We start from the raw sequence: 18,477 nt of genomic DNA on the forward strand, positions 1-18,477 counted from the left end.
AATTATCTATTCACTGTGGAATGATAACACACCGTATATTAAAATTCACTGTAAATATAAAAACCATATTTACTTATCTGATAATTACCTGATAATAGCGCATTTTTTAATATAATTGAATATTAACCCATTGGGTTTAATAGATCCTGTGAGCTTAGATTATCCTTTAAGAGCATATATAATCCGCTCAGCTAATATTTGTTGTGCTCAATAACAAAGGTTGTTCAACTTTAAAGAAACTAAGAAAATGCAACTCTATATTAGAGTCGTATTGTGTCAAATAGACTTTTAAACATGCAACAATTGGTTTTGTTTACTCCACTATAGTATGGAGGGTATATCAAGTTTGTCATTCCGTTTGTAACACCTCGAAATATACATTTTAAACCCCACAAAGTATATATATTCTTGATCAGCATACAATTCAATGTCGATTTAGCGATGTCCGCCCGTCTGTGGAAATCACTCTAGCTTCCGATTGAATTGAAGTAGACTGATAAAAAAAAAATTACTCAAATGTATATTATGTCTGCAGGACTTTTGGTATTGAAAATGGGCCATATAGGTCCACGTTTTGGTATAGCCCCATATAACGGTACCTCCCGATATTCGGTATTTTGATAATTTTAGCGGCAATATTCATCGGAATTGTTTCAAATTTGGTATTTGAAGTTCGAAATGGATACTACAGCCTTTGACAGAAAATTGTCTTTGCAGGTCCACGTCTTTGTATAGCCCCCATATAACGATACCTCCCGATATTCGGTATTTTGACGATTTTAGCGACATTATTACCTGGAATTGTTTTAAATTTTGGTATTTGAAGTTCGTAATGGATACTACAGATTAAAACAGAAAATTGTCTGTGCCAGTCCACGTCTTCGTATAGCCCCCATATTTCATTTTTATGAAAATTGCCAAATTCGTTCTAAATGGTGGAGGGTATTCAAAGTTCGGCCCGTCCCGTATGTATAATATAATGAGTGCGGAAATATTTGCGACTTGAGAGTGTACCGCAGTAGTAATGCTGTACTATTGCTATACCCAGTGATGCTTTCCGTTAGTATGTAGAATCCACACTGAATTTAAAATAAATCCGGCCGTGAAAAGATCTATTTTATTTTATTGCAAATCTGGTTGAATGGTTCGAAATTTTTTCCAGAGGTAGGTATTTGATGATTCCGGGAAACTATTTTTTTCTTGGGGGACGGACCCGGGACCCCAGAGTTTTCTTCCGAAAGTCCGGGTTGGACCCGGATCCACTTACCCGATATAGACAATATAGGTATCGTTTGAGAGCTTATGAAAATACCTATCCGAAAAAATCAGATGATCGGGAAATTTCGATTCGGAAATTATAGTCAAATTATCAATTTTTTTTACCCGGATTTTTGAAGAGTTTTACTGAACTAGACTTAAGCCAACACATTTAGCAAAATTTCTTTATTTATTCTTGTATTAACTAAAAAAAAACTTTGGAATTAAAACAATAAGTGTTAATTTTATTAAAATTAACGCATTTTCCGTAAAAACTACATTACAGTTAAATTGAATATTGTAAATATGTACATTTAAGAAAAAGAAACAAATAATTTATTAAATCATTCACATGCAATTTATATCTGATATTTCAAAAAAATCCACAAATATTTTCCAGCTCAAAAAATATCACCTCGAAGAATTTCTTCTAAAATTGAACCATTAAACTCATCAAGATCTCCTTTTTGGGTTGCCAACGAAATGATGTCCTTGTAATTGGCTGATTTTTTGGATTTTTTTGCCTCTGGTGGTTTAACTTTAGACACTTCAGTGGCGGAATCTTTGTTTTTTATCAAGTCTGTGGTGTCACTGAAGGCTTTGCCCGAAAGTAATTGGGCATTTCGTGCTGCAAAGAATAGAATATTATTATATAAATAATATTATTATTATATTATATACCCAATATATATTTTCGCATTTTTATTTTAAAGTCTTGTGGTGTCGGAGTTTCATCTTTGGCATCTTTCTCCTGAATTAAACCAAAGAAATGCTGAATGCCATCTAGGTTTAGACGTCTCGTTAGTATGTGTTTAAAATCGTGTTTCTTCAAGTACTGATAAAGCATTTCCAATGAATTGTTGGTTATTAGGACACCTTTTTGAAAGAATTCCAATGTAGTTTTATTTGGCACAAGTGGTTTTGACATGACATCGTTCATTCTATCTAAAGCGGCCTTTTGTTTTTCCCATTTTTTACCATAGGCTTCCTAATAAAAATAAAATTTGTGATATTATACAACACCATAAACATGGAAAATCTCTTCATTACCTTGCCAATCTGGGAATAGTCTTTTAACGATGAATTATGAATATCAAACCAATCATTAACTATTTCTATAAAATTTGCTGTCTCACTGGCTTTAGAAAACTCCATGCCTAATGAAAAATATTTCCGTAGTGCACTTGCAGTGGTATTTGAAAATAGAGTTGTGGCTGGTTTCATACTATGTTTTCCTAGAAATATGCATTATGTATTTTTTCAAAATATATCATTTCAAATTTCAATTTCTACACACCTTGACCACCAATTGTTAGATGCTCTTCGACCAGATTCAAGTTTATTGTTTTGTCACTCTTTTTGTGCAGCTTTACTAGTTCATGAATTATTGTTGAATCAATTGTTTGGTCATTTACTTTAAATCCGGTATACAAAAATTGATTTCTCATCAATTTCAAGAGACACGGAACATCGAAAAACATGAAGACTTTTTCTTCTGCGTTTACAGGATTTGGAAACCATGGCTTTTCTGAAAACAAAAAGGATGAAAGTAATACATGGAAACATATAAAGAATAGTGTAGAGTTCGGCATCGAATTAAATGGAAGGGTTTGAAATAAAAATAACATATTTTATCACTGGCCCATGATTATATGTAGAATACTGCAACCATCTTGAAAACATTGAACTCATAAGGAGTTCATGAGTTTAAGATTTTTAATCTACTTATTACTGTTTTTACTTATTTAGAATTACTACTCCGTTTTAGGAGGTACCACAGTTGATTTTCTCGTTTTATCAAAGCACTAATGGAATATTTTCAAAAAAAAAAAAAAAAACAATATTTCAAACAAAACATTTTTCCATAAAAGTCAAATTCAACATTATATTTTTCGTATAACAAAACTCACCGACTGTTATATCCAAATCGTTCAATAGTTCCCGATTTGATGGTCCCATATCACAGACAATGCCCACCACAGGGAAACCCTCTTTACACAAGGCTGAAGTAACATCCAATATAATTTCCTTGGTAATTTTACAATCAAAATCAAAGTATACAGGTTGTTTCCATGATGTTTTTAGGCCACTGGCCAAAATAACATTAACACTATTTGCCGGTCTCTGTTCTGTAATTTCGTTACATTTGTACTCATACGTTCCAGACACTTTCATTTCGTCAAATGATAATATGCAAAACTTCTCATCCACCGTCATGTAACTGACATGTTTCAACAGGTCCAACGACAGCGTTAGAAGGCCCTCCTTAGGCATTAGAGTTGAAGTCCAACGATGCAATGTCGACAAAGCTGGTAAGGGAAATCCTTTGCGATACATATGTTTGTAGGCTCTCGGCCCCGCAGCGTGCAAAGATAACGAGTTTGCAACATCCTCCCATTGCCATTGTACAGAATTGTTAAAGGACTTTAGTTTTCTTATCTGATTGTCAGTAAATATTTTACTTATGGCTTTTAGAGCTGTATTACATTCTTCCAGTTCTTCTCTTAGTTTTTTATTTTCTTTTTTCAATTCCCTTATTTGGTCGGTGTATTTTTTACTTTCTGCGGCAATAACTACGGGTCTGAAATAAAAACAATGTTATATTTTTGTAGATAAAAACAAAATTAAATAAATCCAACCTCGTTTGGGTCTTTTTATTAATAACTAATTTATATTGTGGGGTTTTATGACCATAAAACCATCTTCCTTCATACTCTGAAGTTTCGGATTCACTTTCCGTATCACTTTCATCTCCACTTTCAACGACAACTGGTGTACTTTGAGTTCCAACTGAATCTGATGTTACCACACATTCATCCTCCTTGTCCAAGTCAATTGGAGTACTTTGCGTTTCAGTTGAAGTCTTTTTAGCAACACTCACGTTACTATTTCTAACTGGGTTACTTCGATTCGCTTGTTTCACAATAACTCGTCTTCTGATTACGATAAATAAACAAATTTGTTTAAAATGATTGATTCTGTAAAACTATAAATAACATACACAGTAAGTTGTGGTTTGCCTATAAATCTTATAGGCTCTCCTATTTGTTTAACGATTTGTTGGGGAGGCTCAACAGGTTTGCCTATAAGCGGCACAGCACTGTTCAAAAGACGATGCAGTTTCCCAGAATGTATGATGTGTGCTTTATGAAAGTGATCCGAACATATTTTGACTGACTTTGAAAGTTTTACACCGCATATTTTACTCCATTTTAACCTCGTGGCATCATCTTGTGGAACGGAAAAAAATCTCACCTTTCCTCCAGAGACCTCCTTTTTCTTGCAAAGTTTGCAGTATCTCATTCTGAGAGAATGGGTAAGGATCTATATTTAAATATAAATATTAAATGGCAAGAAGAGTTGTTTAAAACTTCAAATAATACTTTCTAAAAGAAATTTATATAAAACCTCATTCCTATTGAAGTAGGAGCTGATAACATGGAGTGCCTGATGCTCAAAGAGCTATCTTTCTAAAGCAGCATATGTTTGAGTTCTTAAAAGCATGAATACCATTTTGCTTGAATTTGATGAAGACATTCTCCGTGAGGACATAAAAACGAACCAAATCTAAATAGTATAGCAATCCAAATCAATGGGTCAACGAACAAAGCGGTGGAGGAACTAGCTAGACATGAATACAGGTAAAATTAAGGATATTCGAATGCTTGGTCTAGCTGACTGAAGATATTTTTCAAATTAGGGTCTCTACGATAATTTGACCATCACCTCCGAAAGAACGCAAAACGTTCCTACTTCCCCCTCAAAATCTCACCTTAAATTTGACATGTTTAGTATTGCTCATCCCTACACTATTACATGTGGACCACCTCATCCAAGCTCTTCTAAACGAAACCAAAACATATACTCCAAGTCAATGTATGCTTACTATTTGAACCTCTATAATCTCAGTTTTTGCTTTATTTTTAACCAACTATACATCTTTAAATATTTCAATTCCAAGATGATCACAATGTAGTAAAGTCAACTGCGCAACCTCAAAGGATTGTAACCAAAACAAAGACTTTTTGTTGCCGTCTGAAGATTTTTTGCTTTTAGCAATTGGCATGACAGACTGTTCTTTTACCAGATGTTTTTTTTTTTCAATTCAGGGATCTCATTCTAAACTTACAAGAATTTGTATGTATTTTCTTTTGTAAATCGATTTAGAATTAAAAGTAAGTTTGTGCAGAAATTCTGCCTAATCTTTAATAATTGCTAATTGTTTGTTTATATTTGTAGAATTGTATTCTTCTTCTTCTTAAAAAGTGGCATTCACTCGATTTGTATTTTTGATAATAGGTCCGTTCACTCGCTCAGTAAAATCTTGCTGATTAAAAACTAACCGAGAGTAAAAGTAATAAAACATTTACCTACAGAATCTACATATCTATGGCCGGTTATTACATCTTTCCGATAGATTAGAAAGTGATGTTGTCGGACTCATAAATCTTTTTTGTTATTACATACTCATGAAGTATGAACTGTCCGGTAAGCAAAAGGTTAGACCATCTTCCCTTTATCTTTTAACGTAAAGTTTATTGAATTAATGTTGCCATATTTCATATTGAAGATATGACGATAAAAGCAACATTTAATTAAATAAAAAATGGAAAATACAAATCGTTTATTTTATATTGATGAACTGAATTATAAATTTATTTCGCGAAATTAATTACAAATACGTTTTCTTTTTTATTTTTAAGCTAAAGTGAAGATGCCATTGTGAAAAAATGCAGTGACTACCAGTTACTTTACAAAAAGCTTGCCATATCTCTGTAAAAAAATGCATATATTTTCGAAGAGAGATGTAATAATGTGAACTTTATCCTTCACTTTTCCTAAAGTAAGGGATAACAAAAGTGGACTATAAAGGAAAGTTATAAGAACGGGCTTATGACGCATCCACAGGTAGAGGCATGATGCTGCTGGGATAATGAACTGTCAAAACGATTTTGGAATTGCAAATGTTAAAGGAAAAATTATTAACATTTGTAAAAATTATTGAAAAATGCATACTGTAACAACCTCCGAACATAAAAAACATTTAAAAATCTACTTATTTTTGATAAAACATTTTAAAATTTTTGACATATCGATGTTTCTAAGCGTTGATGCATCTACCTATATTCTTCTACCATGGGTAGCGGATAGTGGAAAACCCAGTGGATATTGTGGGTAGCTGTGAATTTAATATGCGGTCAGGGACAATCAACGGGTTTACAGCCAATGTTCCTAAGACTGACGATTCGATGTTTTGGCGCCCCTAAAAAGGCTCAAATTGGGCATCTGTTCTGGTCCCCACATAAAGAGAATCCCGTAATGCTGGGGTGTTCTGTGAACAAGTGTCCATCAGTGTTACATGTTTGCAATGCAAGGATACCGATTATATTCCAATTGAGCATCGTTGATACCAGAGCGCCTTAAAGGATATCAGCTTTGCTTACCAAGTACTTATCTTGTATCCGTTCAAAAAAACTATGACGTATGGAAGATCGATACATCTGTGAATATGTAATGTCTGTCATCTTGATTAGTCCCATCGTCCCCAATATTAAATCGTTGACGAATACCAACAAGCCCATGCTTTCAAGGCAGGAGACAGGAAAAGTGTCTACATGTTCTCCCGAAACCAAAAAAAAAAATCGTTTAATCCAAGTAAAGGCAAGACAAGAGACAGAAAATCATATAGGCTAGCAGTAAATTACTATAGCGGATATAACGATGGGGATCCATTGAAACTAACTGATAAGAACTAAGAACAGGACCAACATCAGGTTCGTTAGGAAGTTCGAAAATACTTATCCTAACGCAGCATTAAGGTATATTCCGTTCAGCAGGATCTCCACCTATAGAATAGTGCTGAAACCTGTCGAATCCCCTGCTCAACTGCAAAGGTGACATAAAAGCAGACTTTACCTAAGCAATCTTTAAAGAAGGCCTCAAAGGCGCAAAAACCGGGGGCACCATCCTCCTACGCAACGGAAGGCAATACTATGGTTTAGTTTACAGAACCTCTAGGCCCTTCAATCTGAATCAGTCGCTCAATTGTTCGTTGCATAGTGAAGGAGGAAATTCTACAGGTACAGTCGGCTACAAAAGCTCGTTGAGAAGCTTTGGGGAACTGACTGATTTTGTATATAAATGATGTCATGTTTGTAAAATAAACAAAACCTATCGGTGCTTGTTTTAAAGTCTATTGGACACAATATGTCTTCTGCACAGAGTTGCATTTTTCTTAGGTTCTTTAAATCTTCCTTATTGAGCCATGATATAAATCATGGTAGAAGAATACATGTAGACGCATCGACACAGCTGCTGGGACAATGAACTGTCAAATCAATTTTGGAGCTGAATTTTTTAAAGTAAAATTATTCTAACTTGTAAAAATTGTTAAAAAAAATTCATGTCTCTAAAATATAATAAAATGATTTATGTTATTTTTCATCAATAAAAGTTGAAGTTTTTATTATGACAAGAATATAGGTTATAGTTTTTATTAAAAAACATTTTCGAAACACTTTGTTATAAATACTTTGAACAGTGGCAGCCCTGATCTTAGAGTTTACAATTTATTGGGTCGCTGTTATCACTTCAGCATGAGTGTCACATTGTTCGAAGAAGAAGGATCAAAACAAACCACACGTGTTCGAACCCATTCGCTTGTTTGTGGAATTTTCGGTATTTAGAATATATAAAATATTAAAAATATATCATTCGAATGGCTGCCAACAATATCATGGAAGTCCTCTTTGTGAGCAATGCTAATGAGAATCAAATATCCTGCTCGGCATGGGATTTTCGCACCGGTACAAATTTAATGAATTATAAGGGTGGCGGAGGCGGTGCAGCTCTGCACGCTCTTTCGGTGCTACGTTCCCAATATATTGTGGCTGGAAACCAAACTAAGCCACTGTTGCACGTTTGGCCCATAAATGCACAAGAACAAATGACAGCCATACGTTTCGTTGTGCCAGGAGCAGTGACAGCTTTAGCGATATCCCCCGATGGCAGCTACATGGTGGCTGGTATACAGGAAACGCTATATGTATGGCATATTTTAACGGGACGGATGATGAATACTCTGTCAAAACATTATCAAACGGTGACTTGTGTTAAGTTTACCAGTGATGGTTCACATTTTGTGAGCTGTGGCAAAGACGGTGCCGTTTTGGTGTGGAATCTGGCACGTGTTGTAGCGCATGAAGAAAATTTAGCTCCACTGTATACATTCAATGATCATGGTCTACCAGTGACAGATGTTTATGTTGGCGCAGGTGGTATGAGAGGCTACATGTTTACGGTATCTCTAGATAGATCGTGTAAAATATATGATCTAAATAGTGGAACTCTTCTCTTGAGTGTTGTTTTTGCCGAGGGTCTTCAAAGTGTGGCAGTGAATGCTTTGGAAACGCAAGTATTTGTTGGAACAAATTCTGGAAGTATATTTGATTTCTTTGTAAATGATGTGCCCAGAGTTAAGGTGAGTTGATGATGTGACCGTTAATGCCAATCAAATTTTAATTAATATGTTTTTTTAAGGAATACCACTTTGAAGAAGCTCCAAAACAACTTTGCGGTCACACCAAGCCAAGTTCAGTGAACTGTTTATCTATATCCGCTGATGGCAAAACATTGATATCGGGAGCAAGTGACAGTCAAGTTCTTGTATGGAACATTTCCAGCAGACAACTGTTGAAAACTTTAACATTTAAAGGAGCCATTACAAATATTCATTTAAAACTTACAAATCCTGCCATCTTTAATCCTGAACATAAGCAGCCATTAGTTTTTGCAGCCAGTCTGAAACGCATGATTGATCCCGAAGGTGCCGATGAAATGCCCATAGAAATTATGGTAGATTCCAACACATTCGATGATGAATGTGATTACACCCCACGACAAACACAACAATCGATTATCGCTAGTCCCCTTCTAAGTTCCGGCATTACAAAAACTACGACAGACACAAAAACCGAAGACAAAGATGAAGTAAAGGCTTTGCGACAAGAAATCGATAGACTGCGCCACATAAATAAGAAACTGTTTGAAGTTTCTAGTAAACAATTATTACGCGCTCAAAAACGTAAATAAACTTAATTCTAATATTGTAAATATAGTTTGTATATTTTTTCGATTTATAACATCTTTACTATTACCAACAATTACTTTATTTTGCTAATAAAATAAAACAAATCACCCCTCTGTAATACTTGTAATTTTGCTTCCTTTGTGTTGTACCCTGCTGGGGCTGGATTCTTGTTCTATGAAAACGTGAAATGAAAAATATTTTCTCTATAAAATTTTTCGTTTGACTTTTCATTTCCTTACAATAGCTTTCATTTCACATTTTCATAGAACTAGAATTGAGGCCCAGTGATTCCGATTTCTAAGTATCTTTCTCTTGTACATTCAAATTGTCCACACCGGATGTAGCATTCTCCAAGGCCAGTTCTTGGCGTATTTCGCGATTAGAATGTAGCAATTCTTTAAGCTGCTCAATAATATTGTCTGTCCTTTGCTCAAAGAAATCCAGTGCCGAACTCAGTTCATCCAAGCTGTCGTTTACAGCCTCCATTTCTAAAATGGTTTGCAAAATATTAGCAAATACTTATTGTTCCTTTGAGGATATCCTTATGAGTTAGTCATTTACCTTGGATATCAGCATCCTCGACATTGTTTCTAGGATTCTCGGAAGGATCATCGTTGTTTTTGGGCGACATGTTCATGTTGTTTTCATGTTTTATGTCACCTGACAAATGTCAAAATTATTGTGGTTGTGTTCAGTTTTGTTTTCATCAGGGATGGAAAAGTATAATTAATAAATATGAGTTGTGTGAGTTCAGGGTGATACTTAAAATGCGACGCAGTGCCCAAGTGCGATTTAAATCATCAAATTTGCGATATTATCTTAAGACAAGACAAATTATCTTAAATTAGAGCTGTATTTTACTACCACTTACACAATAGTTTGATTACAAAACAACAAACTAATGAAGGAGCTGAAAATAAACACAAATATCAACTTTTTGTTAATAATTTTGAAAATGGTTTTGCAATTGTTTGCAACTGACAATTAATGCCCTCTCTTTTGTAAAAGCAATTTTAACAACTTTTTACTTGAAAATCGTCTCTTTACTAGAAAATGTTTTAAATTTTGCAACCAAAGTTATGAGAAAACAAACAACCTCTGATAGGTGTAGTATAAAAAACATATAAAAAATTACTTATATTTATTATAAAAACATTTCAAAAATTTTGACATATCAATGCTTCCAAGCTTTGATGCATCTGCCTGCATTCTTCTACCATGAAATATCTCATTGTCTCACAGTATATTTACACTACAGCTTTTTCCTTGGCTAACCTCATGAATAAGATTTATTTGACAATATGAAATTTACATTTTAAATCCACTGGATTTACTAAATCCTGCAAACTGTAAACTTACCATGTTTGCGTTAGAACTTTTTGTAGGATTAACATTCTTTAAGATGATTTATTTGAAGTACAAGTATGGATATGACAATTTTAATCTAAATCTAGAGGTTAAACCAAATTCGAACAAATCTGAACTTATTCTAAAATTTGATGCTACTTCCAATATTTTTTGCTTTCATTCAATTAAATTTGAAAAAAAAAATAAAAACAAAATACTTTCAAAGCTTATGAATGGAACTTGGTGAAATTAAAAAAGTAATGTCATTTCAAATAAGCATACTCATCTGTGAATTTTCTGTAATTTACTTTGTCAAATTTCCCTTCATAGAAAACAGATTCCCATCTCTGATTTGTGTATGTACAATGGATTTACATGCTCTGTTCCAGAACCTGCAAGAATCTACTTGTTCTGCAACTTTCTTCGATATCATAAAGGGAAAATTCTTGAAGTTCTGAAGCAGACCAATAAATACAATGACAATGAGAGATGTTGCCAAATGAAGAATTTTAAAAAAATGTAAACATATGATTGAATGACTTGAACCTTTTTAATTCTACCATGGATCAGAAGAAACGCACATTGCGGAGGGCGCATTAACATTTTTAACAATTTTGGCCATGGAATTCAAAGATTGAAAAGTTTAGATTATATTTTTGAAAGGCATTTCATTATTTTCACGCGTCGGATTAGTTTCAGGAGTATTTTTCTGTAGTTTTACGAAGCTGTTCTACTTCCTTATTGTACAGTGGCTATAACCTAATTTTGCAAATAAAAAAAATATTTAAATAGTTTTTATTAGACATTTGTGGAAGAAAATCCTAACATTTCAATAGTTTCCCGCATTATTTTAACCATGGTCACATCGACCAATTTCGGAATTGAACATTTTGAATAAAAAATTATTGTAATTTATAAAAATTGTTTTAAAACACAAAGGCACAGCTGAACTGTCAAACCAATTTTGGAATTTGAATGAAATGAAATGAATGAAATTTGAATGAACAATTTTTGCAATTTGTAAAAATTATTGAAAAAAGCACATCATAACAACCTCTAATTTGCGTCGTATAAGAAAACATATAAATATCTTTAAAATTTTTGACATATCAATGTTCGGAAGCGTTAATGCATCTACCATGGTAGAAGAATATAGGTAGACGCATCGACACAGCTGCTGAGACAATGAACTGTCAAACCAATTTTGAAATTGAAAATGTTGAATGAAAAATTATTTAAATTTGTCAAAATTGTGGAAAAACGCGAATTATAATTACCTCCGAATGACGTCGTATAAGAAAAAATGTAAAAATCCACTTATATTTGAAAAAAAAATAAGTTTTTTAGACATATCAACGCTCCCAAGCGTTAATGCATCTACCTGTATTCTTCTGCCATGGCATCTACCTACATTCTCTATTCTACCATAGTTTTGAACATAGCAGAATTAAAGAGGTAATTTCATTTACGAAATTTTTTTGCCACGGGGCACAAAATGTACGTACATTTCGAAGGTGGATATGATATGCACAAATAAGTAAATAACCGCAAGTAGTAAAGATTTAGTAAAAAATAACACATACACCCATGGCATAATTACAGAAGTAGAACAAAGCCCTGAATACATTTTTTTCTTTTGGTACCCTTATTCTGCAAAAAATATACACTTTTTTGTATGTGTGTCTATTGTTTTGAATAAAAAATACACTAATTTGAAATTATTTCAAATTTGAGTGCAAAATAAATGCAAATTTTCGACGTAAATGGGTAATAAATTTTACAATTTTGTGATAAAACTGTACTGCCCTACCATGGTACAATAAAAAGGTAAGGTAGAGCTAACAGCTGATTACAATTTTTTTCTAAGTGTGCCCGACTTCTGCCAATTTTGTGTATGTATTTGTTGTTTTGAAAAATAAAAACAGAATATTTTCCAAATCAATAATTGGAAGGCGCATAAATTGCGATACGCGCATGAAAGCTATTCGCCAGTTTTACCATGGAATTGAAAGATAGAACTATTTAGATCATAATTTCGAAAGAAAATCCAGGCATTTCATTCATTTTTCCCGCTGTTTAACAGATTGTAAAAATGATGAAAAATTCTGAATAAGTGAAAACAACTTGTTGCATGTAAATTTGACAGGAAGCGGGCATAGCCTCAGGGCTGTATTTCTGTAGTTTTACGAAGCTGTTCTACCTCCTTATTGTACCATGTGTCCTACTATTTTAGATTCAATCTTCTGGTATAACCCCGAAATTCATTCTTGTTTCGCGGGTTTTCTCAATATATGCATTTTGTCAAAAAAAAAAAAATAATAAAAATAAATAAATAAATAAAGCCAACCGTTGTTTATTTAAAGGTCTATTTGTCACTATAAGACTCCAGCGCAGAGTTGTATTTTCCTAGTTTCTTTGAAGTTGAGCAACCTTTCTTATTGAGCCATGAATACACCTAGAACAGAATGATCTTATTTACTTACCTTTTTCCTTCCTTTATTGCTAAAGAAAAAACATTGACATTTTTTTAATTTTTATGTAAATTTTTGTCTTTTTCTTTTGTTGTTGTTTGTTTTATTTGTTTTTTCTTTCATAATTTGTTTTTAATGAAACTAATTTATTTAAATAAATAATAATAATAATTACACCTAATGTTATCTTCTTAATCATTCATTTATGGTATTGAATATTTTCTCTATGATTTTTGCCCGATGAATTTTTGGTTTTTTTTTATGAATTTGGGGGCCATTTTAATAGTTTTTCATAGAATTGTTGTTGTTGTGGTTTTAAGAACATAAATTGAATTCGTTTCATTTTGAATGCTATACAAAGCCATATTTTAGAGTTTTTTTGTTTTTTTGTTTTTTTTTTTTAGTTTCTATTTCAGTTAGTCTTCATCTACTTTCGATATTAAATTACAATTCTCGTTTGGGGAGATGTTTTTTTTTTTTTTTTTTTGGTTTTCATTGTTTAAGTTTTATTTTCGTGAAGATATTTCGTAATAATAACCGTAACAATTTAACTAATAATTTTAATATAGTATTTTTTTGGTTAGTGTTAGTGTTTGCTTGTAATTGTTGTTCAATATTTTCCTATATCTTTTTTTTAATAACTACTTCAAATAATAATTTCGATCTTCATAGGTTTTCAGATTAAGGATACAAATGTAATAAAGGTGTCATGCTTCACTGTGATTTCAACGCAAAGGGAGAACATGGTAATACTACATTTTATCATGATTACTGCTCTAACATGATGCACTTGACAAATATTCTCTATTAATATTAATGGATATATGATATTGTCTCAAATTTAAATTATCATGAAAAGGGGCTTCAATGTAAACGCAATTTTCTTTTACCTAATAAGGAAGATTTAATCATCAACCCCGAAGCAAGACGCCTTTATTGCCTCTGTATTGTAAAGTGAGAACATGTGTGTATGACATTGTTTTGTTTTGAAACTATGAGTTTTATGCAATGTTTACATATAGTTTAAACGTGCAAAGTGTTATCTGTTTTGTTTTAGAAGTGGCAACTTCACGGAATATGGTTTCTATTAGAAATACTTTCAGCGAAGTCAAATAAATCCAAACACTTCGCAGTTAAAAGAAATATATAAACGTCGTCTAAAAGTGAAAAGTGTTAACTATGTAAATGATTAGTCTCAAATCACACGTTGAAATTTTGTCAAAAAAGTTGAGTTACTATTTCATCTGCCATTTGTCCTTGGAAAATCAAATTTCCTTTGTGGCAAACTTTTTATGAATTAATTGTATCATTTATTTCAAATCACCATAAATTCTAACTCGTTTAACACTTTGAAATCTTTTATCATCTTTGATTTTTCATGATCTGTTTGAAGTCGATTTTCAAATATCTTACTTCAAATAAATCCTGATACACATGCGTATATTATTTCACGAATTTCTTGTTGTTCGATGCTTTATAATTTTGCATTAAATGGTACTTTTTGGAAAATGTGAATCCTATCTCTGAACATTGTATTACATATTAGGTTGAACTCTGGCTTGTGTCCAAAATCCAAACGCGTTCATGCTATCTTGTCTAATGGGAACACTTAGTAGGCAATAAAAAGTAACTGTATGAAGTTCTAGCATGGTAGAATTAAAAAGGTAACGTCATACAATCATATGTTTGCAATATTTTAAAAATTATACATTTTTCAACATCTCATTGTCAAAATGTTTATTTATTTGTATATGTTAATTTACAAATCAGAAATGGGAATATGTTTTCAATGAAGATAAATTTGATAAGGTAAATTCATAGTAGAATCAAGGAAGTAAAGTCATGCAATCATATGTTTACTTTTTTTTCAAAAATTATTCATTTGACAACATCTTTTTGTCAACATTTGTATTTATTAATCCATTGTACATACACAAATCAGAGATGGACACCTGTTTTAATGTAATGAAATGTGACAAGGTAAATTACAGAAAACACTTTGAAATCAGAGATGGGAATGCTTATTTGAAAGGACTTTACCTTCTTAATTTTACCATGGGTAAATTATAGAAACATGTAGAGCAGGATGTTATTATTTAAAATGGGATGGCCTTGATTTAAATTTGGTATGGGTTGTACACCAATCATGGTATAATTAAATCAAGCTCATATTAAATTTCATTGAAAACAGATTTCCACCTCTGATTTGTGTATAAACAATATATTTATGAATAAACATTTTGACAATGAGATATTGTCAAATATTTAATTTTGAAAAAAAGGAAAACATACGATTGATTGCATGACGTTACGTTCTAAATTCTACCATGCTTACAATAGTTGTGTTCCAGAACCTACAAATTACTATTAATTCTGCTACAACGCGTTCCCGTACTCCAAAAACTAGCAAAACTTGCATTTTTCTCCAGAAAAAATGGCGCTGAGTGGTGCACATTTCTGCTTGTTTTAGCTACATGAATCTGGCCGAGCAGAAATGTGCATATTGTGAATTTAATTGGCAGGGCTAACAAGGTTGAAAATGTATTGATACATTTCAATGTTCGCGCGTCACAACAAAAATAAAGAAAATCATCAACTTAAAAACTAATATTTGTCGTGCAAAAAACAAAAAGAGAAAATATGGAGCAACTGAGGTATTCACTTTTGGATGATTTCAGCAGTGAAGGGGACTGGCTGAATGAGGAATCAGATTATTAATAATTATTATAGATTATTAATTTTAACTTATCGTCTTCAATACTCATTTTTTTAAATTTTGGCGTCCTTTTCAGTAAGGAATCATCAGTCCGATTTAGACTGTTTACTTTTGGAATTTTGACATTTTATTGCATTTCTTCTAATTTTCCGTTCCCTTTATTTTTTGAGCACAACTACATGAGAATGACATTTCGAACTGTTCTCTCTTCTGCTAGTTTTACTACTAAAAAAGTACTGGAACACAACTAATATTATCTAGACAAAATGATTTTTTTTTTAACTTTAAGCATGGTAAAATTAAGAAGGTATTGTCATTTCAAAAAAGACTATCCATTTCTGCATTTTCTGTAATTTACCATGTCAAATTTTACTGAATAAAAAAATCTCTCTCTGATTTATGTGCATGAAGTATATTTATAAATATAAATTTTGACAACAAAATGTAAAATGAATAATTTTGGAAAACTTACTTTACTTTCTTAATTCTACCATGGGTTTAAGAAAATTTTTTTAACAGGTCTACGAAAAACACGAATGTAGATGTATAAGGCAGAAGCTAATATAAACGTGATTGTTAAATATGCCAATCGTCATACGTAAGTATTTTAGTTATAAATTTTATTTGAAACATAAAAAGGTCGAGATCGTTTGAAAGGGGTTGCAAATCAACTTTAGGCTCTATCAGACAAAATGTTTTCTTATCGTCTAATAACACCTTTGGAAAATAAGACTACCTATATTGTTTTGTGTTGGGTAAAACTACAATTTTAATTGCCTCTATCTCTTGTAACCATTTCAGCTTCAAACCATGAATCCTATTTTATTTGTTTGCCACCACAGCTTCTTACTGAGTAAATGTTACTGTGAAAGAATGGAAGAAAGTCACATTTGTCTCTGCTCGTTGTTTATGTCGGTGCACCGCGCGCCATTTATTAAAACAATTGGAGCTGCTGGGACAAGGAACTGTCAAACCAATTTTGGAATTGAAAATGTCGAATGAAAAATTATTTAATTTTGTAAAAATTGTTAAAAATAACCTCTGAATGAGGTCGTATAAGAAAACATATAAAAATCTACTTATATTCGAAAAAAAAAACATTTGAAGTTTTTTGACATATCAATGTTCCCAAGCTTTGATGCATATGCTTGTATCCTTCTACCATGGTCGTTGTATAACAATTACAAGTAACAGCAAGTCCCAGCTGATTTGATTCTATAGTAATACTAGTGTCATGCTCGATATGAAGTTCAATGGGAGGTCAATGGGAACATATTTTTTACCTAATAATAGGAAAAATCGCCATTGTACTTAACAAAACTCGAACGTCGATGCTGCGAAAACTTTTTCCACGGGTAAAAAGCAGATATATTATAGTCATGACTTCAAGCTTTTCATGTACGTGCACCTTAATCACACATTTGTAAAACCCTTATCATCTGATATCAGCTTTAGGTGACTTATGAGACTAATATTTAGATTTTTATATCCTTCCTTGACTTTTTACTTTTTACCCACTAAAATGCGAGAAAATGACTATATATTTGCTAGAAAATAAATTTAAATTTCTTGCCAGCTGTACGCTCATATTTAAGGAAAAAATGTAATCGTATGATTGCATGAGATAACATTGATAGATGTGCCATGGTAACAACATGGTAGAAGAATATAGGTAGATGCATCAACACTCGCGAACATTAATGTGTCAAAAAATTTTAAAAATATCTCCAAAAATAATTGAGTTTAAAAGCTTGTCTTATACGACGCCAATCGGAGGTTGTTATGACACGTATTTTTCAACAATTTTTAAGAATTTCGATATTTTTCATTTAAAAATTTCAATTCAAAAATTGGCTTGACAGCTCATTGTACCAGCAGTTTTGTTGTATCATTTTATCAGGTGTAATAACTAATAAGGCCTAGTGTAAACACGGCCATTGTAGAATACAGGTAGTCGCATCGAAACAGCTGCTGGGGCAATGATCGTCAACCCAATTTTGAAATTTGAAATGTTCGAATGGAAAATTATTCAAATTTGTAAAAATTGTTAAAAAAAATGCATACCATAACAACCTCCGAATGTCATCATATAGGAAAACATAAAAATCTACTTATTGTCGAAAAAACATTTAAAAATGTTTGACATATCAAGGCCAATCACAGGATGAACAATCAAAGTACGTTATTGTCATTGAAGTTACTGTACAAATGATAAACAACCGTAAAGAAATCTTGAAATTTTGTTTGATTTTGAACAGACACCACATGACATAATAACAATTTTAAAAACGAGATGTAATGTCAATATTTTGTTTACAATTTGTTGGGCATTTGTTTACATTTTGTTCTGTGATTTCAATCACAATAATGCATTTTGACATTAAATTTGGTAGTCAGCTGGCTTGAAAGGGGGATCTTATACTTGAACCATGAGCTAGCAGAACACCTTACCATTGCATCAGGGTTTCACTCCTTCATTATACGTTAAGTAAATTTAATTGCCGACATAAGAGAGGAATTTAAAAAAAAGATTTCAAGTGCCATTCAAGTAAGAATTATTTATTCGTGAGATTAACACTCTTCAAGAAGTTAACTTT

At 32.3% G+C, this 18,477-nt stretch overlaps 2 protein-coding genes across 2 annotated transcripts; one reads left to right on the plus strand and one right to left on the minus strand.

The window, feature by feature from the left end:
- The first annotated feature begins 7,851 nt into the window (after positions 1–7,851).
- Positions 7,852–9,464, plus strand: LOC101900287 (WD repeat-containing protein 18). The gene is made up of 2 exons (XM_005190772.4): positions 7,852–8,737; positions 8,797–9,464. Exons 1-2 carry the CDS (start codon positions 7,976–7,978, stop codon positions 9,346–9,348), a joined length of 1,314 nt encoding a protein of 437 aa, XP_005190829.2. The 5' UTR covers positions 7,852–7,975; the 3' UTR covers positions 9,349–9,464.
- On the minus strand, positions 9,355–10,061 carry LOC101900115 (UPF0184 protein CG14818). Its single transcript, XM_005190771.4, has 2 exons — positions 9,908–10,061; positions 9,355–9,834 (listed from the first exon to the last, which is right to left on the minus strand). Exons 1-2 carry the CDS (start codon positions 9,981–9,983, stop codon positions 9,644–9,646), a joined length of 267 nt encoding a protein of 88 aa, XP_005190828.1. The 5' UTR covers positions 9,984–10,061; the 3' UTR covers positions 9,355–9,643.
- Between the last annotated feature and the right edge of the window lie 8,416 nt (positions 10,062–18,477).

Source organism: Musca domestica, unplaced genomic scaffold (genome assembly GCF_030504385.1).
Source record: "Musca domestica strain aabys unplaced genomic scaffold, Musca_domestica.polishedcontigs.V.1.1 14, whole genome shotgun sequence".
Taxonomy (NCBI): Eukaryota; Metazoa; Arthropoda; class Insecta; order Diptera; family Muscidae; genus Musca; species Musca domestica.

What these genes read in the sequence shown, in the direction of transcription:
- LOC101900287 (XM_005190772.4), top strand. Translation starts at nt 7,976, where the DNA reads ATGGCTGCCAACAATATCATGGAAGTCCTCTTTGTGAGCAATGCTAAT. An exon ending in ATGATGTGCCCAGAGTTAAG is followed by an intron (nt 8,738 to 8,796) that starts GTGAGTTGATGA and finishes TGTTTTTTTAAG; the next exon opens with GAATACCACTTTGAAGAAGC.
- LOC101900115 (XM_005190771.4), bottom strand. Translation starts at nt 9,983, where the DNA reads ATGAACATGTCGCCCAAAAACAACGATGATCCTTCCGAGAATCCTAGA. An exon ending in CGAGGATGCTGATATCCAAG is followed by an intron (nt 9,835 to 9,907) that starts GTAAATGACTAA and finishes AAACCATTTTAG; the next exon opens with AAATGGAGGCTGTAAACGAC.